Below are 26,931 nucleotides of genomic sequence, written 5' to 3' on the forward strand. Positions count from 1 at the left end.
CTCTCCTGCAACCACTAATGGCTATAATATCATAATTCCATGTGTTGATCCATGCCCTGAGCTCATCCACCTTCTGTACGATACTCCTTGCATTGAAATATACGCAGCTCAGGACACTAGTCACACCACGCTCAATCTTTTGATTCCTGACTGTGTGAGGATTTACCAACATCTGCCTTCGCAACCTCTCCGCTATCTGTTATGGCACTCTGGTTCCCACCCTCCTGAAACTCCAGTTTAAATTGCACCGTACAGCACTAGCAAACCTTCCCACTAGAATATTAGTCCCCTTCCAGTTCAGGTGCAAACCATCCCTTCTGTAAAGGACTCACCTTCCCTGTAAGACAGCCCAATGATCCAAAAATCTTATGCCCTCCCTCCTACACCAACTGCTTAGCCACGTGTTAAACTGTAATCCGCCAATTTCTTGTCTCACTAGCACGTGGCACGGGTAGCAATCCTAATATCACAACCCTGGGGATCCTGCCATTTAACTTAGCACCTAACTCCCTGAACTCACTTTGCAGAAACTCATCACTTGTCCTACCTACGTCATTGGTATCTACATGGACCACAGCTTCTGGCTGTTCACTTTCTCACTTAAGCTTACTGAGGACTCAATCTGAGATATCGTGGACGTTGGCACCCTGGAGGCAACATACCATCCGGGAATTTCATTCTCGTCCACAGAACCTCCTTTCTACTCCCCTAACAAATCCCGGTCACCACAGCTCACCTCTTCTCCTCCCTTCCCTTCTGAATCGCAGAGCCAGACTCAGTGCTAGAGACCTAACTTCTGTGACTTCCCTCTGCTAGGTCATTCCCCGCCCCCCACAACCCCCCAACAGTATCCATAGTGGTATATCTGTCGTTTGGGGGGATGGCCACTTGAGTATTCTGCACTGGCTGTTTAATCCCTTTCCCCTTCCCGACAGTCACCCAGCTTCCTGTGTCCTGCACCTTGGGTGTATATACCTCTCTATATGCCCTATCTATCACCCCCTCATCCTCCCTCCCGTATGATCTAGAGTTCATCCAGTTCCAGCACCAACTCCTTAGCGCGTATGGTTAGAAGCCATAGCTGGATGCACGTCTTACAGGCATAGTCATCAGAGATACTGGAGGTCTCCCTGTCTTCCCACATCTCGCAAGAGGAACATTTCCACTATCCTGTTCTAACTGATCAAATATAAAGTAGGAAGAACAATAAACCATGGAGGTGGGGGAACTCCACCTACAGCTTTTTTGCCTTCTCTCACTGAAGCCTCAAAGAGTTAAAGCCTAAAAAAATCTCCACTCCAACACTGACCACTCCAACAATGGCTGCTCCGCTTGACCCTGCCTTATTTTAATTTGATGTTGCCAATCAATCCCAAATTCTGATTGGCATCTGAACAAAGCACGAAACTGCCATGATTTTCTACTTTTTCCATTCAATTGTGAATCTGAGTGAACTACGTTTTCTCAGGCTTCCGATCTCCAATTTGCTGCTGCTCAAAGCTCCAAATCGCTGCAAATCACTGCCTATTCACTCATTCAGTGAACATGGATGAATTATGTTTTCTCAGGCTTATGACCTCCGATTTGCTGCTGCTCAAAGCTCCAAGTACCATTTTAGGTAACACTCATGATTTCATACAACTGAAATATCCTACCCAATCCTATCAAAGCAAATCCCTTCCTGCACTCTTGAATTTCTCAGATCAGCAATCAGCTGAAAGATACAATATTGGAATAAGCAGTGTTGAAAGGAATACCATAATGTAGAAGCAAGTCACTCCTGAATAGCACCAACAAATTACTATAAAATTCAGACAAATGCAGTTTGCCCAACCAAACAGAAAAGTGATCGAATTTCTCGGTTGTACTTGTAGTAAAACATCGGCTGCTCGTTTTGGGATGTGAAAGTCTTGTATAAATGTCTGCTTTTGTCTTCCTTTCAAAATAAATGGTGCCTACAGAAAATAATCCTCTTTGCTTTCTTTTTGTTCCTTTAGCTGCAGATTCGGGGTCTCCTCCTGACCATCTTTGCGGCCTGTATTGGTGGCACCTTCCAGTATGGCTTGAACCTGACGATCATTAATGCACCAACAACCATGAGTCCACAGTTATGGTCAACAAAGAAACATTAGTGTTCTCCAAATTTGTAAAACCAAAACTAAATCTGTAACTTTTAATCAGTTTGTCCAGAAGTTCATCAATGAGACCTGGACCAAACGCTACAACACACAGCTGGAGAACAGGGTCATTACATTTTTCTGGACCCTTATCGTGGCCACTTACTCTGTTGGAGGACTGGTTGGGGCTCTTATTGCTGGACCCATGGCCATAACATTTGGAAGGTATGAATCATGAAAAAAATGTGCTCGTTGAATTCTGATATCCAGATATATCCACTTCTATTTGCATTTATTAGGGGTTAAGACTTGTTGAGGTTACTTGTAATTTCCAACTCCCAAACACATAAAGATTTGATTTCACTCCCACGTCTTTCTCCCACCATGATATCTCCTCACTGCATCCTGTCCTCCATTCACCCTTACTCTGTCTTCTATCCTCCTTCCTCCATCTTTACAACATGGTTCTCTCGACTGCAATCCTCTGTTTTCTTCCCCGTCTTCAGTGTTTCCATCTCCTTCTGAATTCTCCACTTCCAGTGTGCTGCCACACTTTATCTCAATTCTATTTTTACTTTTCCACCTATTACCTATCTCTTCATAGTCTCGCTATATCATTAGCCATATCCAAGTCAACCTAGCTTCTTCATCTTCCATTCTGCATTCGCATCCTCACCCTTCCCAGTGTTCTTCCTCCAGCTATTCCTTCTTTCCTTTCCCATCTACTCTCTCCATCTATCCATCCATCCATCCTCTGTCACTCTCCTCTTCATTAACCTCCTGCCCCATTCTTGCAATTCCCTGAAATTTGGAATTCCAGTAAGATGACATCTGATTAAATTTTGACTTCTGTGATCAGAGGTTAATTTGGCTGTTGTTCTATCACCCGATAAGGTTAAGTCCTTCAATGAGAAAACAGCCTTTTCTAATCTTACAGGCTCTGAGACATTAAAATATTTGTTGCTGAGAATTTCACCAAACGTTCTCTTAAGTTGTTAAATTTGAAATTGGCAAAGTTTAAATGTGGAATCAAAGGGGTTAGACTATAGGCCTCACAATAACTACAAGAAGGTAGAGGAACTGATATACTTGCAGGTTATGGAATGATGCAAAATTAAATTGGTAAATTGGTTTATTATTGTCATATTACCAAGGTACAGTGAAAAACTTGCCTTGCATACTATTGATACAGATCAATTCATTAACAACAGTCCATTGAGGTAGCACAAGTTAAAACAATAACAGAATGCAGAATGAAGTGTTACAGAGAATGTTCCGTGCAGGTAGCAGGTAGATGATGTAGACTGTGAGGTCAAGAGTCTATCTTGTCGAACTAGGGAACCATTCCATGGTTTTATAACAGTGGGATAGAAGCTGTTCTTGAACCTGGTGGCACCTACTTTCCCACTTTGTATCTTCTGCACGATGAAGATGGGAGAAGAAAGAATGCCTGGAGTGCCTGGAGTCTTTGATTATGTTGGATACTTTACTGAGACAGCAGGAAGTTTCGACAGAGTCCATGGATGGGAGGCTGATTTCCATTATGTGCTGAGCTCTGTCCACAACTGTGATGGATATTCACTCCTTGGTTGTTTGCTAATCTCAGCTTTCTAAACAGCATCTGCGACTTGGTTAGACCAAAAACAATGATAGGTAAACTTCCAAAGTAATATTGCTTTGTTTAGGGAGCGACTCTTCAGTTTTTAAAATGTAAATGGATAGCAATGATTAGCTTGAGGTTAAAAACATATCTTTGCAAACAAGCTCTGTCTATGTAGCAGATTGCTAGCTCACTGTACCTGCTTTACTACTGCTCAAGGTGTAATATAAGATAATGGATTGTTTAATTTGGCTTGGTTCAAACAGACAACCTGATTTTCACATTGTCAAATAGATGGCTAATACTATTTAGCACATCAATAACTGATGTGTTTATAATTCAAAGATTTTATGTACAAAAGGACGTTAGCTTCACAGCATTTTCAGTATTAATTGAGATCTATATCTCCAAGATGGTTTTAGACCATTTGTGTTAAAAGGATATCTGAGGAAATACCATATATGTGTGAAATCACCCAAGTGGAGAAAAGGATTATAAGTGTAGAAAGCAGTTCAGTCTTATTAGGAATGGGGAAAGAACATCAGGAAGAAATGTGAAAGGAACACAGGGTGAACTAGATCCATTTCTCCAGCTTTGGTTTCTGCGACAGACGATTTGTTTGTCTGTACCGTGGTATGTCATTTTAGTTTATAGGAATTGTACCTGTGTTTTGGAGATCCTTTATACTTTGTGATTTAGAAATGCTATGTGGTTTGTGTTTTAGAAGTGGTTCATAATTTGGAAATGTTTAAGATAAAAATTCTCTCTGAGCTTTAAATGTGTTTTAAGAAAGTTGCTTGAATTTAAACATGTATCACTGAATATAAATGAACTGTGTTTTAACCTACTTTGTTAGCTGGAAGTATCTTCACCTTGGTAGGGCGAGGGGACCCACCATTCAAATAGTGGGTATTGGCAGCTAAACTCACCACGGAGAGTAAACAGGGAAGTAAACTATTCTTTGAAGATTGGGTAGTTACAGTAGGATCTCCCGTTAGTGAGAGTACTCGTGGCTGTTTAGGGCTTAAGGTCTTCACTTCAGGTTAGAAGTTCGCAGTCAGCAAACCCAATGTCACACAACTCTCTGCAGTTCCTTGCAGTCACTGAGCTGTGATACACCCAAATGCACTCGGATGCACTCGTATATAAACTTGTTTGGAGCACTTTTCTGACTTAATACATTCAAATCCAGATCAGATTGGATCTCATGATTACATTATTATGAAAATATGGACATCACGTGACACTCTCTGACTGTTAAATTGTTCCTACACAGGAGGAATTCACTGTTACTGAGCAATGTTTTTGTGCTCATTGGTGCGTTGCTGATGGGGCTGAGCAGAACAGCCAAATCCTTTGAGATGATCATAATTGGAAGATTCTTTTCTGGAGTAAACTCAGGTATCTATTTTCTTTCAAAGCAGGGAGTAGGAAATGGCCTTGGGAAAATGGCATAACGTATTGGGGAGAAACGATAGTGTAGCACTTGGCTTAATGCTATTCTGGAGCCAGTGACCCAGAGACCCAGATTGAATTCCAGCCACTGTCTGTGTATTCTGCTGAAGAATGCAGAGCTTGTACGTTCCTCTAGATGATCCGGTTTCCTTCCACATTCCAAAGCCATGTGGATGCTAGGTTAATGATCATATGGGTGTAATTGGGCAGTGTGGGCTCCTAGGCAAGATGGGACTGTTACTGTGCTGTATCTTTAACGAAATAAAAAAAAACAATAACTTACCATTCTGGCCTTGTCCAGCGGAGATACCACCCTGTTTTTAATACACTCCGTCCGAAGTAGTCTCCCACTTGTTACAGAACTCTTTAATGCACACAAATATCAAGTATAAGTACCACGTGTGATTTAGTGGTTTAAAATATGTTATTCTGTATGTTCACTCATCTACTGTATCAACATAGTAGGACTATAAGATAAAGTAGGATCGTCACCCTGTAAAATATTCTTAGGTTATTACAATAGACAATAGGTGCAGGAGTAGGCCATTCAGCCCTTCGAGCCAGCCCCACCATTCACTGTGATCATGGCTGATCATCCACAATCAGTATCCTTTTCCTGCCTTCTCCCCATATCCCTTCACTCCACTATCTTTAAGAGCTCTATCTAACTCTTTCTTGAAAGAATCCAGAGAATTGGCCTCCACTGCCTTCTGAGGCAGAGCATTCCACAGATCCACAACCCTCTGTGTGAAAAAGTTTTTCCTCAACTCCGTTCTAAATGGTCTACCCCCTATTCTTAAACTGTGGCCTCTGGTTCTGGGCTCCCCCAACATCGGGAACATGTTTCCTGCCTCCTGGGAATGAACCTCGTGATCCTACACTGCACTCCCTCAATAGCTAGAATGTCCTTCCTCAAATTTGGAGACCAAAACTGTACACAATATTCCAGGTGTGGTCTCACCAGGGCCCTGTACAACTGCAGAAGGACCTCTTTGCTCCTATACTCAATTCCCCTTGTTATTACATCTGTTTTGTTTAATTAAGGTGGAAATATGCTGTACATTGAATGAACACTACCTCAAAGATTTCTGACAAGCACAACTGATGCAGAAGGGACTCACCTTGGGCTTGAAGAGCGGGGTGACTCCAACAAAAGCAAACCCCAGAGTCCACAAATGACTGGCAACCCCTACTCCTGTAATTATTCTCAACTAATCTTTTATCCTTTCTAACAGCCAATGTGTCCATTCTCTGTTGCCATTAACTCCATTTTCACCCTTGTCAGAATCAATGTTGAGAGTTTCCAATTACCTTTACAAATCGTCTTAAAACTGAACTCCCCTCAGATCTTTTCCTTCCCACAGACTAACCTTCCAGCATATCCTTGATGATCTGGCAATCCATCTCCAGAGTAAATGCTCAAGCTAGCACAGCCTTTTTTGCTCATTCGATGCAAGGGTGACTGGCGTCTCAGTGAGTGTAAGAAGTCTGGGATTGGAGGTATGTTCCTTCCAGGAGATGTCAGAAAGCCACAGCAGCCTCAGGGGAAGAGCAAAGAAGTGGGACTCACTGTTTGTATGCACTGTGTGGCTTCTTCCATGGAATGAAGCTTTATAATGCAATGCTAAAATTTCAGTGTCTCACCTAATGCCAAGAATACAAACTTGCAAGTTGAATGTGGAATGTGATGAGTGTGATGTGATAAACTTTCAATAAGTGTATGAGTGAAGAGTATCTTCATTCCCCTTTGCTCTTCAGGCGTGGGATTCAACATTAATCCCTTGTATCTCGGTGAGAGTGCTCCAAAGGAGATCCGTGGGACAGTGGCCCTCTCATTTGCTCCATTTACTGCAGCAGGATTGGTGGTGGGACAGTTCATAGGACTGAGGTAGGTTCTAGGATTTTACAGTTCTTCCATCCCTGGGTGTTGGGTAGATGTTTCAGACTAGACAATTATATAGAGACATAGGAGACAAAATCATAGTCATTTTTGAGAGAGGCAAATACATTAGGGGCATTTAAGAAACTCTTAGATAGGCACAAGGATGATAGAACAATAGAGGGCTATATGAGGGAAGGGTTAGTTAGATCTTAGAATGGGTTAAAAGGTCGACACAACATTCAGCAAGATCACACATGTAGTGAAATCTTCACCATCTTACCTGTGCCCCCATCTCAGCTGCATTTTACAGGAGCAGCATTGAGAGCATCCTGACAAGTTACATCTCCATCTGGTCTGGGAGCAGCCGAGCATTGGACTGGAAGTCCCTAAAATGGGCTATGAGAACAGCTGAGAGCATCATAGGGGTCTCCCTACCATCCATTGGGAACATTTATCAGGAGCGCTGTGTACACAGGGACCTTAGTATTAACAAGGATCCCACACATCCATCCAGCACCCTCTGACTTTCTACCATCAGGCAGGAGACTCTGATGCATAAAAACAAGAACGATCAGGATGGGAAACAGATTCTTCACTCAGGCCATTTTCTGAACACCCTGCTGCATTGTATTCGAAGTGTCACCGGTTAATCTGTTCTGTCCCTTACAGCATTTAATTTATGCACCTAGTTCATTATTTATGCGTGCTTCATCTGTAGATTTTATCCTTACCTTCATAAGCTGCTGTGTGTTCTGTGTACCACTGTGTACACCTTGCTGTGGAGAAATATTGTCTCATTTCTATATACATTATATAATTATATACATTATACACATGTATATACTGTAGTTAAGTGACAACAAGCTTGACTTGACTTGAAGTAGACATTAAATTTGATGTGCACTCCACATTGTGCCCACCCCTCTACTTGTTACCACCTTGATTACGAAACCCAGTAGCCAGGCCTGTCCATCTTCTGTTACCATGTGAGACTCCAAATCACCATTGCCCCGACAAGAGCCCAGCCTGACCCCTATTGTTCCGTATTCCCAGAACTCCATCCGTTTGGACAGGAACTTTTGACCTACATTCCATGTGCTGAACCTCCCGTGAGGTCAGCCTCCCTTTGTCTCAAACACCTCAAGTTTCAAAGTACATTTATTATCTAAGAACATATGGGTCACCATTTTGTTGCAGGCGTTCTCAAAAAAGGGAAATACAATAGAACTTTACTAAAAACTGTACATAAGCAAAGACTGGTGGATAAGTAATGTCCAAAAGAAGACAAACTGCAAATAAAAAATGTACTGAGAGCATGAGGCCTTGAAAGTTCATCTGTAGGTCTTAGAATCAGTTCAGAGAAGCAGCTCAAAGCAGTCGAGCTGTCCAACACTCGCAGACCAGGGCTGTGCTTCAGATCTTTCCCTGTAACCCCCAGTATGCACCTCACAGACAATGCAAGGACTATGGCCCATTAGCTGGCTTTCCTGTCACACTTGCCTCCTCTCCAAGGTAACACTCACTTAGGCCCCATAGCTCTTCACCCCTGGTACACACCTGACAGCCCCCTGGACTCAACCTGAATCCAGCATTCCCTCTGAGGTCCCAATTCCAGTGGAGCTGGCACATCAGCACCACAACATCTTGGGCTCATCCTGAAATCCTCAGCCCTACAGAAAAGCCAGTAGGAGCCACCCAGATGAACCTGGGATTACTTTGTCTCTGCGACCCATCCCTCTGTGCCTGCACCCACCCATGCCACAGTCCCATGATCCTGACACACTTGCACACACGCCCACACACGCACACATACATTTCCACACAATAATTCGACTCCTCCACTCTTCCACCAACACTGCTCTCCTAGTCAAGGGCCCTGTGTAACTTGTGGACCCGTTTTTTAATTATTCTGTGGATTTGTTCTTTTGTTCCCTACAACCCTGGATGTGTATAAGAACATAAGGAATAGGAGCAGGAGTAGGCCATCCGGCCCATCGAGCCTGCCCTGTCATTCAATAAGATCATGGCTGATCTGGCCATGGACTCATCTCCACCTACCTGCCTTTTCCCCATAACCCCTAATTCCCCAACTATGCAAAAATCTATCCAACCTTGTCTTAAATATATCTACTGAGGTAGCCTCCACTGCTTCATTGGGCAGAGAATTCCACAGATTCATCACTCTCTGGGAAAAGTAGTTCCTCTTCATCTTCATCCTAAATCTACTCTCCCAAATCTTGAGGCTATGTCCCCTAGTTCTAGTCTCACCTACCAGTGAAAACAACTTTCCTGCCTCTATCTTATCTATTCCTTTCATCATTTTATATATTTCTATAAGATCTCCTCTCATTCTTCTGAATTCCTGTGAGTACAGACCTAGGTGACTCAATTTCTCCTCATAGTCTAACCCTCTCATCTCTGGAATCAACCTGGTGAATCTCTTCTGCACTGCCTCCAAAGCCAGTTTATCCTTCCTCAAGTAAGGAGACCAGAACTGCACCAGTACTCCAGGTGTGGCCTCAGCAGTACCCCGTACAGCTGCAGCATAACCTCCCTGCTCTTAAATTCAATCCCTCTAGCAATGAAGACCAACAAACCATTTGCCTTCTTGATACTCTGCTGCACCTGCAGACCAACCTTTTGTGATTCATGCACAAACACTCCCAAGTCCCTCTGCACAACAGCATGTCGCAAATTTTTACCATTTTAAATAATAATCTGCTCTTTCATTATCCTAAATAACCCATTCTCCTCCTCACATGGACCCATAATCCTCTGAATGTAATCATCTGCCCCATCAACAATAATTTGCCAGCATTTATATAGTGATGTTAGCTAAGGAAAGTACCCTACATTTATCCCAAGTCCCATCATATCGTCATGGTATCTGGTGCTTAACAACACCCTCTCCTTGATGCCAGGTACTACAGGTCTAAAGGCCAAGTTATCCAGTCGAGTCGAGTTTATTTTCACACGCACAGGTATGGTGGGGTTACAATCACAGTGGGAAGCCTGTTTGTCGCAGAATCCCAGGCACAGGGATTCAGGCAATAGTACATAATTATACAAGACATGAAGGAAAGAGTGTGCAAAACATTTGTGCAAAAAAATAGAGAAAATGTCATAGTAGGGCAAAAGGTAGACAATAGAGAGACTTTAATGATTATTGTCAAAGCATAAAGTAATATTGTTTGGGTCATTTATCCTGTTCAAATCTAATGTAAGTTTTAAGTAAATCTCTGGGAACTGAGGAATATTCAGAGGAACAGCGTTCCACTGTTGTTCCATCGCAGCACCCACACAATGCACAAGGTGAACACAAGTGAATCTGTGTTGTGATATGACTTGCAGAGAGATTTTGGGCTCAGATGAGTGGTGGCCTCTGTTGCTGGCGTCCTGCGCTGTGCCAGCCCTGATCCAGCTGGCCATGCTTCCATGGTGCCCGGAGAGTCCCAGGTACCTGCTCATCGACAGGAAAGATGAGAACTCCTGCGTGAAGGGTAAGTGGTGCCGAGGGAAGCAAGCAATTCTTTTTGTTGACTGTGGGAAAGCAAGAAAGAAAATGGATCATCAGGACTCAGAGACAGTTGATGCTCTCAAGTGAACGGAAACCACTCTCACTTCCTCTGTTCCATCAATGGGTTCCCCATTCACATTCCATTCCTCCATCTGTCCTCACTACCTTCTCCTCTTTCCTTCACCCTCCCCTCCTATCCCCTCTCTCTCCAGCCACCCTCTTCTCCTTCCGCTGTCCTCACCCCCTCCTCTAGGTGCTGAGGACACACACTGTCACGATTCTGGGGATTCACCATTTCCAATTCCTGGCCTTGGATGTACCTCGGCTGGAGGGAGTGGAGTTCCTTTTGTTTTTGCCGCACGGAAGAGTTGAGCTGAGCACTCTCAAAGTGAAGTTCGTGCCTTTGTTATATGGAGACTTGGGAATCTTGAGAATTTGTAAATCCTTTTTATTTATTTATTAATTGAAAGACAGCCTGGAATGGTCCCTTCCAGCAACGCCTGATTTAACCCTAGTTTAGTCACAGCACAATTTACAATCAGCAATTAGCCGACCAAGTGCTATGTCTGTGGACTGTGGGAGGAAACCAGGGCAGGCAGAGGAAAGCCACACTGCCCGTGGGGAGAAGGTACAAACTCCTCACAGAGAACAGTGCTTCGCACTTAGCACAATGACGTGAAATGTGGCTATCTCACCTTGAATGGAGAGCTTCAATAATACGACTTGGACACAGTAACGGCAGTCAAACAACCATCTCCATATCCAGGCACCCAACCGGTCCTGACTCCACTGAACGTTGGCAGAGCATTCTTCACCCTGCCTCGAGGCTGCGTGAACTCAAAGAGCTCGTACTCGGAGAAACGCAGGCGTCTTAAGCAATAATCCGCATTGGCCAGAGGGCCAGCGATGTGGATGTGAAGACCATCCTGAGTCCCTGCCTTCTCCGCACTCAAAAGCCAGAGCACTGGATACCGGAATGTCGTAGATCTATGGGATCGGATGTCTGTGTGAGCAGGGGGCACAAGGGCTAGGCAATCGGTCAGTCAGTCCGGATCGGGAGCAGCATCTCCAACACCATCACACCGAGCACGGGGTCCCCCAGGGCTGTGTGCACAGTCCACTGCTGTTCACTCTGCTGACCCACGACTGTGCTGCAACGCACAGCTCGAACTGCATCATCAAGTTCGCAGATGACACGACCGTGGTGGGTTTCATCAGCAAGAACGATGAGTCAGCATACAGAGAGGAGGTGCAGTGGCTAACGGACTGGTGCCGAGCCAACAACCTGTCTCTGAATGTGAACAGAAGAAAAGAGATGGTTGTTGACTTCAGGAGGAAGCGGAACGACCACTCTCCGCTGAACATCGACGACTCCTCCGTAGAGATCGTTAAGAGCACCAAATTTCTTGGTGTTCACCTGGCGGAGAATCTCATCTGGTCCCTCAACACCAGCTCCATAGCCAAGAAAGCCCAGCAGCGTCTCTACTTTCTGCGAAGACTGAGAAAAGTCCATCTCCCACCCCCCATCCTCACCACATTCTACAGAGGTTGTATTGAGAGCATTCTGAGCAGCTGCATCACTGCCTGGTTCGGAAATTGCACTGTCTCGAATCGCAAGACCCTGCAGCGAATAGTGAGGTCAGCTGAGGAGATCATCGGGGTCTCTCTTCCCGCCATTACAGACATTTACACCACACGCTGCATCCGCAAAGCAAACAGCATTATGAAGGGCCCCACACACCCCTCATACAAACTCTTCTCCCTCCTGCCATCTGGCAAAAGGCACCGAAGTAGTCGGGCTCTCACGACCAGACTATGTAACAGTTTCTTCCCCCAAGCCATCAGATTCCTCAATACCCAGAGCCTGGACTGACACCAACCTACTGCCCTCTGCTGTGTCTATTGTCTTGTTTATTATTTATTGTAATGCCTGCACTGTTTTGTGCACTTTACGCAGTCCTGGGTAGGTCTGTAGTCTAGTGTAATTTTTGTGTTGCTTTACGTAGTTCAGTGTAGTTTTTGTATTGTTCATGTAGCACCATGGTCCTGAAGATTGTCTCGTTTTTACTGTGAACTTTGCCAGCAGTTATGGTCGAAATGACAATAAAAAGTGACTTGACTTGAATCAGTGCGCCCAGAGTTCAGGTCCCATCATTGGCTTGTCCAGGGGTCAATACTAACGATTGAGCCCGTTGGTCAATTGGAAGTTCAGAATTCAATGCCTGATGGCTCGAGGCCTCCGCTAGAGTGGGACTGTCCATGTGGGTGGGTGTGTGGGAGGTAGGAAAGGGGCTTGTTTTGCTGTTGTTTTGTTGCTCGTTGTGTTCTGTCGAACATTGTGGACATGCTAAGTTGGCGCTGGAATGTGTGGCCACACTTAGGGTTGCATCCAGCTCATCCCTAGGTCTGTCTGTTGTTAATGCAAATGACACATTTCACTGTAAAAGTGATAAATAGATCTGAATCTGAATCAGATATCCATAAATCTGACTTTACCCTCTCAATACTCCAGTGCGAGTCCCCCGTCCCCCACGCCACACAATCCCGATAGCCCGGTTTGCTCTGGGTGCTTATTGTTCATTTTCACAGGGGTTTTCAAGGGGGTCACCTCCTGATGAACTCACTTCAGACAGCAGATGCTTTTTTGTCACCAAGATCTTTGTATTGTTGGAGATTTAGATGGTCAAAAAGGAGGAGCTGAATCATTATCGATCTAGCATCACCCTTTCTGTTTACGCAGCTCTGAGAAGGCTGCACGGCAATATCGACATCACGGCAGAAATGGACAAAATGCTGGAGGAGCAGGCTGTGCTTGAAGGTCAAAGGACAAAGAGAATCTGGGAGCTGTTCCAGGACAGAGCCGTCCGGTGGCAGATGATCATAACCTTTCTGCTGGGCAGTGCCTTCCAGTTATGTGGCAACGATGCTGTAAGTAGCATTGAGATCCAGGGGAAACTCAGCTCTTAAAAGCCAGTCACTGCAGTCAGAGCGGATGCCCCATAGTTCTGGCAGTATGAGTACAGCCCTCACCTCAGCCGCTGTCTGTGTGGGATTTATGCTTTCTTTCTGTTCTGTGCTCCAATTTCCTCCTAAAACCTGAAGAAGTGCTGACAACTTAATTTCCTCTAGTTAGGCTAGACTAATGAAAGGGTGCAAATAGCAATTGTGAGAGAGTAAGTGTAGGTGACAAGGAGGAAAGAGTGAGATTGGAGTAACAAATGCTCTGCTGAGGATCTCAAATAGTGATTGTGAGAGAGTAAGTGGAGGTGAGAAGGAGGAAAGAGTGAGATTGGAGTAGCAAATGATCTGCTGAGGAACTCAGTGGATGCAACAGCGCCTGTGGAAGGAAAGGAGCTGTCGATACTTTAGACGAAAGCCCTGCCTCAGGAAACATTGACGATCCCTCCTTGCCGCAGATGCTGCTCGATCCGCAGAGCTCCTCCCGCAGCTTGTTTGCAGCTCTGGGTTCCAGCGCCTGCTGTCTCGTGCCTCTCCGAGGTCAGGAATGAGACTGATGGCATTACTCCGGTGGGATGGACCCTAGGGGCTGGACTGAATCCAAGTCCATAACAGAAGATCAACTCTGTGCACCGGTGTGAATCATCAGTAACGCTCGAGGCAATCTGAGCCTGTGTTACACTATCTATGGGTCTCAGCCCGAAACGTCAACTATCTATTCACTTCCATAGAAGCTACCTGACCCCGTGGGTCACTCCAGCATTTTGTGTGTGGTTTTGGTTGTTGTGGGACTGAAGTACAGCTTTATCAGGGCTAGGTAGCAGAGAACAAATCGTCATGAAAAACTCCCTATATCCAACTTCCTGAATACATTTAATACGGAAGGGATTAAGGAACTTGGCGAGAAGGTGGGAACAGGGAACGGGGTATCCATGAACCCTTTGGCTTTGTATTTCTGGGGTGGCAGGGTAGTGTAGTGGTTAGCACAACCTCGTACAGTGGCCAGTTGTAAGATCTGGGTTCAATTCCTGCCGCTAGCTATGAGGAATTTGTATGTTCTCCCTGTGACCTCAAGCTTTTCTTAAGATGCTCTGGTTTTCCCTCACTTTCCAAAGACCTACAGGTTCAGGCTAGTGAGCTGTGGGCGTGGTGCTGGGACACTCGTGGGCTGCCCAGCACAATCCTCACTGATTTGATTTGATGGAAATGACGTATTTCACTGTATGTTTCGATGTACACGTGACAAATAAAGCTGACCTCACTTATCTTTAGTTTCTTGTTTGTTAATTCTGATTCCAGGTTTTAGTTCAAGATTAATTTAGGTCAATGCTTTAGATTTCCCAGCTACAATGGCATTTGAAGACAGATATGAGGTAACTAAGAGCAGGAGTAGGTAACAGATGTCTGCACCCTGTTCCCAATCCACAACAATGCACATGTCCCGCTCAATGTCCCTTCTTCTGTTTCAATGTTAAATGTAGTGTCTTGATGAGTTTGTCTCTGCCGCCTCTGCGGTGGAGAATTGCACAGACCCAGCTGCCTCTGAATGAAGACATTTCTTTTACCTGGCATTCCATCAGGCTGTGCCCTGTCATTCTGCGTTCTCCAGCCCGGAAGACTGGATTTGTGCCTACAGGTCATTCATCTAGGCTGCTGGATTACTGAACCAGGAAGTTAACCATTAAACCTTGTATTTCCAAGCCGCATCTCGTTTATTCCTCCTTTCCAGTAGAATGGACTTGTAAAACCTTCAGAATTCCCCACCCAAGAGGGCTGTGGAGGCTTGGACACTTGTTATATTCAAGACAGAGATTAATTGACTTTTATAAGCAAGAGAACAGCCATCATCATATTGAATGTAAAATTGCAGCCTGGGGTTGGTGGCCGGAGCTGGTAACTGAATGGCTTGACCCTGTATTTCATACTGTTCCCACCAAATGCTTTACTCCATTGCCGAGACGTCTCTTCAACCCCCAGGTTAGTTACTGTGTGTACCTGCACAATGTCTTTACACTCTCAATGCATCACGGTCAGTCACACCGTCTGGAGCATCCACACAGTCTCAGTTTTATATAAACAACCAGTTATTAGGTGCTGCGGATTCTAGAGTTAAACAATGGAATAACTGACTCCCCATTTCACAGTCACACTTTGAACTTGTTATCTAGTGGCACAATCAGAACACAGCACATTATCGAGAAATGCCAAGGCTGTGAGTTCGTATCTCACTTAGAGCACATGTGGGTTCCCAACCTCGATGAGAATTGGAATGTGTTCGTTCAGTCTGTTAGACATGACTTGTCTGGTTTTTGTTTGTAATGTGATTGTATAATAGCACTATCATGATTGAATTTATAATAAATGCATTTTGTAAAGAAAACTAAATTACATGAATTTACTGCCTGTCCAATGCGTTATTCTGTCTATATTTTGCTGGATTCAGAATCTAATTTCTTTTTTTTCTGACAGATGTATTACTACGCTGTATATGTGTTCCGTGCTGTAGGAATTCCGGATGAAAAGATCCAGTATGTCACTATTGGAACTGGGTGCTGTGAGTTCACTACCTCGTTGACAAGTGTATGCACTGTTTCACTATGAACCAATTTTTCTCATAATTCTGTTAGGTTATGACAATCTCCATCAAATCTAATTTCCAACTCTCATGTTTTTTGACTTTAATCACAGGACTGAGCTGCACCAGTGTTGGCTGTTCCACCATCTTTCATCTCGGCTAAGTTTCAGGCAGTGTCCTCTGAATTTAAATATGTCAGCGATTCCCCCCGTCACTAAAATTATACACAGATTGATTCATGCTGCCTAAAGATAGTGCAGAAGTGAGATCATGCTGGATAACATCAACATTGGGTTGGATAAAAAATATTTTAAAATATACTGGAGACCTGTGCAGATTAAGTGTGATACATCAAAATATCTAATTTGGAGAGCACTAGAGCAATTATGAGTCTGACTTATCCCAGCCTGTACACTGCACTGTGCCTTGAAGGAAGACAATATTTCCTACTAAATAAGACTTAATGGCCTAGAAATTCCTCTAATCATCTCAAACAAATGGCTAATTTCACTCACCTCTTCTTACAAGTCCCATTGCCAAAGGCTTCAAAGGTTTCAAAGGTACATTTACTGTCAGAGAAATGTATACAATATACATCCTGAATTGCCTTTCTTCGCAACCATCTACGAAAAGAGGAACACCCCAAAGAATGAACGAACCCCGAAGCCCCCCCCCCTACAGCTCCCCTCCCTCCCGCACATAACTGGCAGCAAGCAACGATCCCCCCTCCTCCTACCAGGGAAAAAAAGCATTGGCACCCGCCACGGAGCACTCAAGCGTGAGCAAAGCAACAGTAAAGACACAGACTTGCAGTGAGCTCAAAGACTACATTGTTCACCCAGTATTCGACATACCACAGGCTCTCACTCTCCCTAATAAGGGAGAAAGAGGTGTCTCCAGACGCATCTTCTAGAATTAACAAGCCTTTAACATCCTCGCTCACCATTTACTTTGTTCTGTCCCTCAAATTTCGGATCAGCGTGCCCATAGAAGGTAGCGGGTAGTGGTCGATGGGATTTACTCTGTGACTCGCAGTGTTCTGTCTCTCTTGCTTTCCTCCTTATAACAGGTATTCCCTTTGTTATCGTCCACCTTCCTCTGCAACAAACCGGTCTGATGTCTCTCTTCCCTTGTTTCAATTTGAACAATTACGAGGCTGCTTCTTTCTCTCCTAAAACCTGCTGAGTATTTTCGACATTTTCTGCTTTTATTTTGGATTTTCAGCGTCAGTACGGTATTCTGTTTCTGAAGAACTTTGCCCTGTTCATGTATTACAAAGCCTAAGATCTCTCATGTTTTATGAACTCCTCTTTCAATATTTCCATTTATCCCATGTATCTTAATCTTCTGGATGAGCATCCATGAGGGACTTCCTCAAACACCTTACTAAGATCCACGAAGAAAATATCCACTCAATATATCCTAACATCTTAGAATCAGAATCAGCTTTATTATCACTGACATATTCCATGAAATTTGTTGTTTTGTGGCAGCAGTATAGTGCAATAGATAAAAAACCATAAGTCATAATATGAAATATTTTAAAAATAAATACTGAAGTACGGGGCACTCCTCTGTTTTTGTGGATGTTTGCAAAGAGAAAGAATTTCAGAAGGTATATTGTATACATTTCTCTGACATTAAATGTACCTATTGAAACCTACTGAAAAAGGGAGCAAAAAGTGAGGCTTGTGTTCGTGGTCTATTCAGAAATCTGATGGCAGGTGGAAAGAAACTGTTCCTGAAACTTTGAGTGTTTTATCTTCAGACTCTTTCCTGACCCTTTTCCCTCATGGTAGCAACGAGAAGAGGACATGTCCTGGATGGTGAGGATCCTGAGGCATCGCTATTGAAGATAGCCTCTATGGTGGGAAGGCTAGTGCCATGATGGCTGAGTTTACAACCCTCTGCAGTTTTTTACCGATCCTGTGCATTGTGGCTTCCAAGCCAAGCGGAGATGTAACCAGTCAGTATGCTCTCCATGGTACATCTGTAGAAACGTCACATATCAGAGGTACATGCACATGAATCCTCAAGGACTGTACTGTTTATTCCATATCACATCTTCGAACTGTGCCTGCCAAAATACTGATGGCTCTTCCTCTCCAATCTCTGGCTGTTGCAACTGGAAACACTAGAAAAACAACTTTTAAAGTGCTTTGTAGTTCCTGTCAATCCTCTGAATTATGAAAACTTTTACAGTAGTTCTGTGCTCTTCAGATCCCCCTCGTGCATTCCTTGCATATTGGTGCCTTGATCTGCACTGTAAGCCTTCGAAGGGTGATCACTTCGAGCAGCATCCAATGACGACATTGATTTTCCTCCTTTAGAATCTGTTCATTGACCGGACTGGGCGCAAGGTGCTGCTTATGGGGGGCTATAGTCTGATGGCTGCTTGTGGAATATTGTTCACCATCTCCTTGACTCTTCAGGTATGTCATAGCCTCTTCCTCACTGGTAAAAGGGACAAGTCATGTTGGATTTCAACTGTTTTCCTGTTAAGTTCCCACTAACTGGAGCACATTTATCTGGTGTGTTCATAAACGTATGAAGGTCACGTTTTAAGAATTCCCAACTATGGATGGGAACCTTTGCTCAATTTTATGCTCTTGGATGATAGGTTAAGATTCCAATTTATCAATGGGCCACATTTCCCTGTGAGGTGTCAGAACAATAGCTATTGGGTTGGGGAATGGGAGGGATAAAATACTCAAAGGAATCTGTCTGACAAAGTGAATGGCCTATTCTTGATCTTTATTTCACTGCCTAATTCACTTCAAGCTGCTGATAAAACTCTCATTAAAGTCTATTGAGTTGTAGGCTCTATTATTACAACATATTCCTGACTGACCTTTATTCTTCTGTTCTCGAAGGTCATTAAAGACCACCATGTTACTCCGACTACGCCACTCATCCATTGCCCTTGTGTTTACTGACATGCACCAGCACCGAGTTAAGCCTTACATACATTCTAAAATTTTCATCCTTACTTTGAAATCCCTACTTGACCTTGAGTTCCCCTCTATCTTTAACCTTCCACAGTCCTGTAAATCTCTTGGAAATCGGGGCTCCTTTAATTCAGCCCCTTAGCTCAGCTCTTGATTTAACTATTCCACCACTGGTATTTACACCAGAAGATGTTGCTTATATCGAACTAGCTCCCCAAATCGTCTGTTTCTTTCTGCCATCCATCAAGATGCTCTTTGACCAAAGATTGCATCACCTGCCTTAATATTTCCTTTGGTCATTTGGAGTCAACTTCTTCTGTTTCATAATGGCCCCGGTGAAGTGTCTTGCTACGTTAAATACATATATGCAAACAGTTATTGCTGTGTGTAAAAGCGGGCATTGACAGACCAAAATATTTATGGACTTGTATAGTGCTGAGCATAGCATAGACTTTTATAATCCACCCTGAGGAACAATCAGATCCAAGGCCAGGACCGTGATTTGTTCTCAGTGGAAGATGTTGTGCTTGAGTTGCTGGATTGAGTTAAGTGAGAAATACAAGAAAAATGCTTCAATGGGAAATGAAAATGAGATATTTTTATATCAGATAGCCAACTTACATTGAAGTTAAAAATCTGCAGCCATGTATGTTTGGACTGGGAGGAATAATGGATCCACTTCCTTAACACTGTGCTGCAACGCAGAGGCCTGGTTTGCATTTTTGACGTGAACTGGCAAGTGAAGCATGACTTCTGAATTGAGAGATGAGCATCATATTGTCAATGAGTACTAATCCTGACAATATGTTGCAATTAGGAAAAGGACTGTGCCTTACCTGTCTAATTGATTCTCCCTCTCTACTGACCCAGGACAAGATCAGTTGGGCACCGTTCCTCAGCATGGCCTGTATCTTTGCATCGATCTTAAGCTTTGGAATTGGCCCGGGTCATTACTGCTATTAAACTTTTTATCTTACACAGAGAAACAAAATCAAAAGAGAACAAGGCAATTACAAAATATCTGATGTAAAAGCTAAAAAAAAAATGCTGGGAATATTCACTGGGTCAGGCAGCGTCTGTGCAGAGAAAGTGACCAAGAAACAGAATTAATGTTTCAACTTGATGATTTCCAACATAACTGTAAATAAGACAAGTTCTAAACATGGGTAAAAATATAGAAGGAAAGGAATTAAGCTATGATAGTGAGGATGGCAAAAGATTAGATGTCTAAAATGGGGTAGAAATAAAATGAATGGTTCAAGAAAGATATAAACAGGAATAGCCAAGTCGTCAAGGAACATTGTTGAACTCTGTGTTAGCTGGAGGGATGAGAAGAGCCTAAGAAAAGTGAAACAGGTGCTTTGAACTTCCCAGAAACAGGAGGGGCATGGAGCAATTGGAATTTAGACGTGTGTGGGGAAATGGGTTTTGCAGTTGTGTAGCCCCAAGTGGATTTGCTTACCTTCACTAGACTCCCATATTCCAGTGGGACCCAGGGGGTAGAGACATCCTCTCGTTGCATCTGCCACTCCAACCCACTTTACTTCAGAACTAGAATGCTCTCCCTACCCCACCTGATGCAGTTCCACGTCCAATATACATACAGGACATTCAGTTATAAAAACTCAGTCTGCAAGGTGCACTCTTCCCCGTTGACTATCCACCAAGAATGTTTCACTATATTTCAATATCATGTATTTTAGTTCCACTCAACTTGTAAATTCTTTCTTTTCTATGTCTTAGCTGGTGTGTCTGCAGTCATCCCGATGGAAATCTTCGACCAGACTGCACGGCCAGCCGCCTACATGACCATTGGCTCCCTGTTCTGGATAACCCTCATTATAGTTGGTCTGACTTTTCCATTTCTTGTTGTAAGTGTCCTGAATGCAATTGAATTTTGTGGCACAAACTATAAAGATTTTGCTAAATATTCTAGGTTGCACCACATGTCCTTTTTGGAAGTTTCTTGCATAGAGGAGGGAAAATTTCTTGCATATACCATTAATAATTATTCACTAATTTGGATTTTTTTCTATCTCGTTCTTTACAAGCTGTATTATTGATTCATTCTGTTGGAAGTTTTGCTGAAGTGACATGCTTTAATGATGTCCCACCCTGCCTTAGTTCTGTTCTTACTACCCATAGGCACAGACCAAATGTGTACCTTCCAGTTGCCCACACCCACACTGGAGGACTGAAGACTCACCCAGTCACCATTCCATTGAAGATTTACCCAGTCATTATTCCATTGAAGATTCACCCAGTCACAATTCCATTGAAGACTCACCCTGTTGCAATTCCATTGAAGATTCACCCAGTCGCCATTCCATTGAAGATTCACCCTGTCACTATTCCATTGAAGATTCACCCAGTCACCATTCCATTGAAGATTTACCCAGTCATTATTCCATTGAAGATTCACCCAGTCACAATTCCATTGAAGAGTCACCCAGTCACAATTCCATTGAAGACTCACCCTGTTGCAATTCCATTGAAGATTCACCCATTCGCCATTCCATTGAAGATTCACCCTGTCACTATTCCATTGAAGATTCACCCAGTCACCATTCCATTGAAAATTCACCCAGTCACTATTCCATTGAAGATTCACCCAGTCACTATTCCATTGAAGATTCACCCAGTCGCTATTCCATTGAAGATTCACTCAGTTGCTACTCCATTGAAGATCCACCCAGTCACTATTCCATTGAAGATTCACCCAGTCACTATTCCATTGAAGATTCACCCAGTCGCTATTCCATTGAAGATTCGCCCAGTCGCCATTCCATTGAAGATTCACCCAGTCACCATTCTATTGAAGATTCACCCAGTCACTATTCCATTGAAGATTCACTCAGTCACTATTCCATTGAAGATTCACCCAGTCGTTATTCCATTGAAGATTCACCCAGTCATTATTCCATTGAAGATTCACCAAGTTGCCATTCCATTGAAGATTCACCCTGCCGCCATTCTATTGTGATGAAATGAAACAGATAAAAAACAAAGGAAGGATTCAATCACCAGTTTTTTGAATTGTTTGTGGATGAATTTGTACCCATTCTTGGAACTAACCATAAACACACCAATGTCTGAAATGAAAGCAGAAAACCCTTCTTTAGTTATAGTTCAAAACATTGCAAAGTCTAGAAATTGCACTGAAAATGCTGGAATTCCTCAGGTCAGGCAGCATTTGTGGAGGGAGTGGAAGTTAGCATCTCAGGTGGTTTGATCAGAAATCAAGTAGACCCCAAACAGTACTGCAGAGGAGGTGAGGAGATGAGGAGATGAGGCAGGAAAGGGAAAATCTGAGGGAGGTTGGAGATCAGGCGAGAGTAAATGCACAAGCTTTACAGTACTGGCTGAGACGGGCTCTTGGAGTTGGAGCAGCCGCTGACATTCCTGTAGATAAAGATCGAAAACATCGAAACATACAGTAAAACTCATCATTTCTGTCAAATCAAATCAGCAAGGATTGTGCCAGGCAGCCCACAAGTGTGTCCGTGCTTTCAGAATGGTAGAAGTCAGTGAACACATGTTCAAATGGCATTGCCATCGGCAAGACCACTACTTAGATGCACTGCTCTGTGCACCACACTTCCATCTGCCAACAGCTTCTGTCAATCAGGATGTATCTGAATTTTCCATGCATTATTTCTCCTTCAAGCAGCACTGCCAATGACATAGCCACTGCATTGCGGCAGACAGGAAGACTCCACAATGGGTAGTCAAAATGCCCAACACACCACTGGCACTGGCCTACCCACCATCAACGACACGGATACAGAAAGGTGCCAGGAAAAGACCAGTCACTTCACAAGGGATCTCACCCACTCCTATCAGGGAGGAGGCTATGTAGCATCCGTTCCAGGACCACCAGACTCAAAAGCAGTTACTCTCCCCAAGCAGTAAAGCTGAACACAACCTCTGTCCACTAACCTACCCCTCCACACCCCCCACCACAAGTATTTCATTCTCTTTTACACCTGTGCATTGGAAATGACATTAGACAATCTTGAATCCACATACAGCAGCTTGCTTAGCTACTAACTATTCTACCATGACCTGTGCACGACACACAAAACAATCACTAGGTTCCCTCTTTCTTGCAGAGGGTCACACACAACCATTCATGGTCATTAAATTCATTAACATAGTACATTACATCTTCCGCAAATACTATCAATCTCTCATTGTAATTACAAATTGTTATTTCACATTGTGTGAGCACGTGGCCAAGTGGTTAAGGCATTCGACTAGCAATCTGAAGGTCGTAAGTTCGAGCCCCAGCCAAGGCAGCATGTTGTGCCTTTGAGCAAGGCACTTAAACACACATTGCTCTGCGATGACACTGGTGCCAAGCTGTATGGGTACTAATGCCCTTCCCTTGGACAACATCAGTGTCGTGGAGAGGGGAGACTTGCAGCATGGGCAACTGCCTGTCTTCCATACAACCTTGCCCAGGCCTGCGCCCTGGAGAGTGAAGACTTTCCAGGCGCAGATCCATGGTCTCGCAAGACTAACCTTTATTTATTTTACATTAGGGTTACATCATTTCAGTTATTTAGCTGTGTACAAATATTTCTCAGCAAGTCAGTCTGGGCTGAGTATACTTTTCTGAGTGGCTGCCCTTTCCAATAAGGTGCCATTGCTCACAGCTCCAGCTCCTCAACCCAACCACCCTCTGCTGTAAGCACTTAATCAGTTCCTGACTGGCTGTGAAGTGCTAACTGACTGACTGCCTTCCTATGGTTCTTTGTTGTATCTTGACGACTGCTTCTCGGCTCTTAGATCCTGTGAACAGCTTTCTCTTCTGCCAGTCCTTGGAACCAGGTTGATTAGTTCAATGTAACCTTATGGGTCATAAATTTCCATCAGTGATCAGGAGTCACAGTTTTCTGATTCAACAGAGAAAAAAAACAATTTAAGTTTCTTTATTAATTTTACAAATTTAACTTGGAAAGTTTAATTTCTCCATTTAGATATTTGTACAGATGTAAGTCCACACCTTGTTGCTTTTTTCTTTCAGTTGGCCAAAACTATCTCCTGACTAAATGACTGTTCAACACCAAGAGAATATAAAGAATATAGAGCATAGAACAATTGAACACTACAAAACTGTACAGGCCTCTTGGCTCAAAATGTTGTGCCAAACTTTTAACCAACTCTAATATCAATTTAACTCTTCCCTCCTAAATAGCCTTCCATTTTTATATCATCCATGTGCCTCTCTTAAGGGTTTTTAAAATGCCTCTAATGTACCTTCCTCTACCACCAGCCTTGATATCGTGTCCATGCACTCACCATTCTCTATGTAAAAAAACTTCTCTCTGACGTTCCCCCATACTTTCCTCCAGTCATCTTAAATTTATGCCTTCTTGTATTAACTATTTTCACTGTGAGAGAAAGTCTCTGGCTATTCACTCAGCCTATGCCTCTTACCTTATACGCCCGATCAAGTCACCTCTCATCCTCCTTCACTCCAAAGAGAAAAACCCCAGCTTGCTCAACCTTTCCTCATAAATATTCTCCTGGTAAATCTCTGCACCCTCTCGAGAGCTTCTGCATCCTTTCTCTAATGGGGCGACCAGAACTGAACACATTATTCCAAATAAAAGATCAGTCTTGGCACAGCGGGCCAAATGGCCTCCCCCTCTACTGTGCCATCTGGCAATTTGTCACTCAGTGTCACACTCTTAATATTGTCAATAGACAATAGACAATAGGTGCAGGAGTAGGCCATTCGGCCCTTCGAGCCAGCACCGCCATTCACTGTGATCATGGCTGATCATCCACAATCAGTATCCAGTTCCTGCCTTCTCCCCATATCCCTTCACTCCGCTATCTTTAAGAGCTCTATCTAACTCTTTCCTGAAAGAATCCAGAGAACTGGCCTCCACTGCCTTCTGAGGCAGAGCATTCCGCAGATCCACAACCCTCTGTGTGAAAAAGTTTTTCCTCAACTCCGTTCTAAATTGTCTACCCCTTATTCTTAAACTGTGGCCTCTGGTTCTGGGCTCCCCCAACATCGGGAACATGTTTCCTGCCTCTAGCCTGTCCAATCCCTTAATAATCTTATATGTTTCAATCAGATCCCCTCTCATCCTTCTAAATTCCAGTGTATACTCCCCTTAGAATCTTTCTTCCTCTTTGGAATGAACTGATCCTGCACCTTCTGTATTATTCCCAGAAATACTTGCCATTGTTGTTCCACTGTCATCTTTCCAGTCAACTTTGGTCAGCTCCTCCCTCATGGCTCCATAGTCCCCTTTAGTCACTAGTTGAAATACAGGGATCTTGCATATTGTAGAGACTTGTCTGGAAGTGGGGCTGGCACACACAGTCTCCGGCCATGAGCTGGTCAGAAGCCATAGCAAGGGGAAGGTTAGCTCATGTGGCGGCTTTGCAGAGGGCAGTGTTACACAGAAGTTCTACTGTGGAGGACTTTTGAGACTTTGAAGAAATAGACCACAGATGGATGTGCACAATGCTATAAAGCAGGACTGCAATGTAAACGTGGACAAAGTCCAGGTCCTATCATACATATGGTTTTGTGCATAATTCGGAGCCACATCTTCCAGCAGCCAGTTCAGTTTCATCACCTGTAGACCATATGGAGTATGTCACAGTTGACATGTCAGCTTCCATCCAACTATAAGCAGAGGTCAACCAACTTGCGAGTGTTGTACTGGAAACTCTATCAGCTTCTGTTGAGGGTCCAAACAAGAACTTTGAAGTTGCACTTGAAGAATAACTTAAAATAAGAAAAAATAAACCATGTGCTCCAAGTTCTCAGCACGTCAGGCAGCATCCGTGGAGAGTGAAAAACATAAACGTTTCAAACTGATTATCTTTAGGAGATGTGGAACAAGATTAGATGTGTAACACACAAGATGCTAGAGAAACTTAGGAAACATCTATAGAAAGGGATAAGGAGTCTCGGCCTGAAACGTTGACTCATTATTCCTCTCTATGCTGTAGACACCGCCTAACCTGCTGAGATCCTCCAGCATTTTGAGTGCATTGCTCCAGATTTCCAGCATTGCAGAATCTCTTGTGTTTAAGGTTAGTTGAAAGTATGGACATTGCAAGACAAACATGTAATGGCTAATGCATTTAAGCAGTATACTACCAAAGGGCACTGACTCTGTCTTTCTGTCTTTCAGGAAGCTCTGGGCAGTTTCTGCTATATGCCATTTCTCTCATTCAGCTTACTTGCGGCTATTTTCATTGGATGTTTCCTGCCAGAAACAAAAGGGAAAACCTTTTTGGAAATTTCTCAGATATTTCACAGGCGCAACTTTAAGACTCAACTGGAAGAATCGTCAGCAAGTTCCTGAAAGCCAAGAGAGAAAGATAATGTCATGAGCACCAAACAGATAACTGTATTAATAGTATCATTGTGTGACATCCTTTGTCAACTGGCCTCTCCTTTCTCTTTAGTGTCTGCTTTTCTTCACTTGCATGGGAGAAAAGAAATGAATATTGAAATATTTTGCATTTTTTCCATGTTGATGTTAGGAAGCTGATGCTTCAGGACTGGTTGAGGAGGACATTAATTATGCAAAATGATTTTAAAAATGTAACCATTTAGTTCAATAATAATAAAAAAAATTCTCCACTTTGAAAACGGATTCTGGTATCTTGAGGAACTGGCTCAGAACAGGGGACGATGAAGATGAAAGGCCACCAGTGATCTATGATCCTCCAGGAGCTAAGGACCCAAGAACTTCAGACACAGTCGGCGTTGTTAATGATCTGAGCTTCAGTCTGGAGGGCAGATTAGGAAATCCCAATAAAACAACAATGGTGATCTCTTGTGACCTGAAATGGATGTTCACTGTGCACACGGTTCTGTGAGTGACTTAGCTGTACAGTG

General features: G+C 43.5%; 1 protein-coding gene across 1 annotated transcript; it reads left to right on the forward strand.

Moving 5' to 3' along the window:
- Positions 1 to 1,213: 1,213 nt before the first annotated feature.
- Positions 1,214 to 26,674, forward strand: LOC134338364 (solute carrier family 2, facilitated glucose transporter member 11-like). Its single transcript, XM_063034156.1, has 14 exons — positions 1,214 to 1,219; positions 1,998 to 2,092; positions 2,178 to 2,342; positions 4,994 to 5,118; positions 6,931 to 7,060; positions 10,406 to 10,554; positions 13,312 to 13,499; positions 15,999 to 16,109; positions 18,435 to 18,536; positions 19,923 to 19,998; positions 20,796 to 20,923; positions 21,198 to 21,454; positions 24,720 to 24,756; positions 26,219 to 26,674. Exons 1-14 carry the CDS (start codon positions 1,214 to 1,216, stop codon positions 26,390 to 26,392), a joined length of 1,743 nt encoding a protein of 580 aa, XP_062890226.1. The 3' UTR covers positions 26,393 to 26,674.
- The last annotated feature ends 257 nt before the right edge of the window (positions 26,675 to 26,931 follow it).

This window comes from Mobula hypostoma, chromosome 27 (assembly GCF_963921235.1).
Source record: "Mobula hypostoma chromosome 27, sMobHyp1.1, whole genome shotgun sequence".
Taxonomy (NCBI): domain Eukaryota; kingdom Metazoa; phylum Chordata; class Chondrichthyes; order Myliobatiformes; family Myliobatidae; genus Mobula; species Mobula hypostoma.

Coding starts and splice junctions, on each gene's coding strand:
- LOC134338364 (XM_063034156.1), top strand. Junction 5,119..6,930: donor CTTTTCTGGAGTAAACTCAG/GTATCTATTTTC, acceptor TTTGCTCTTCAG/GCGTGGGATTCAACATTAAT. Junction 24,757..26,218: donor AGTGTCACACTCTTAATATT/GTCAATAGACAA, acceptor TCTGTCTTTCAG/GAAGCTCTGGGCAGTTTCTG.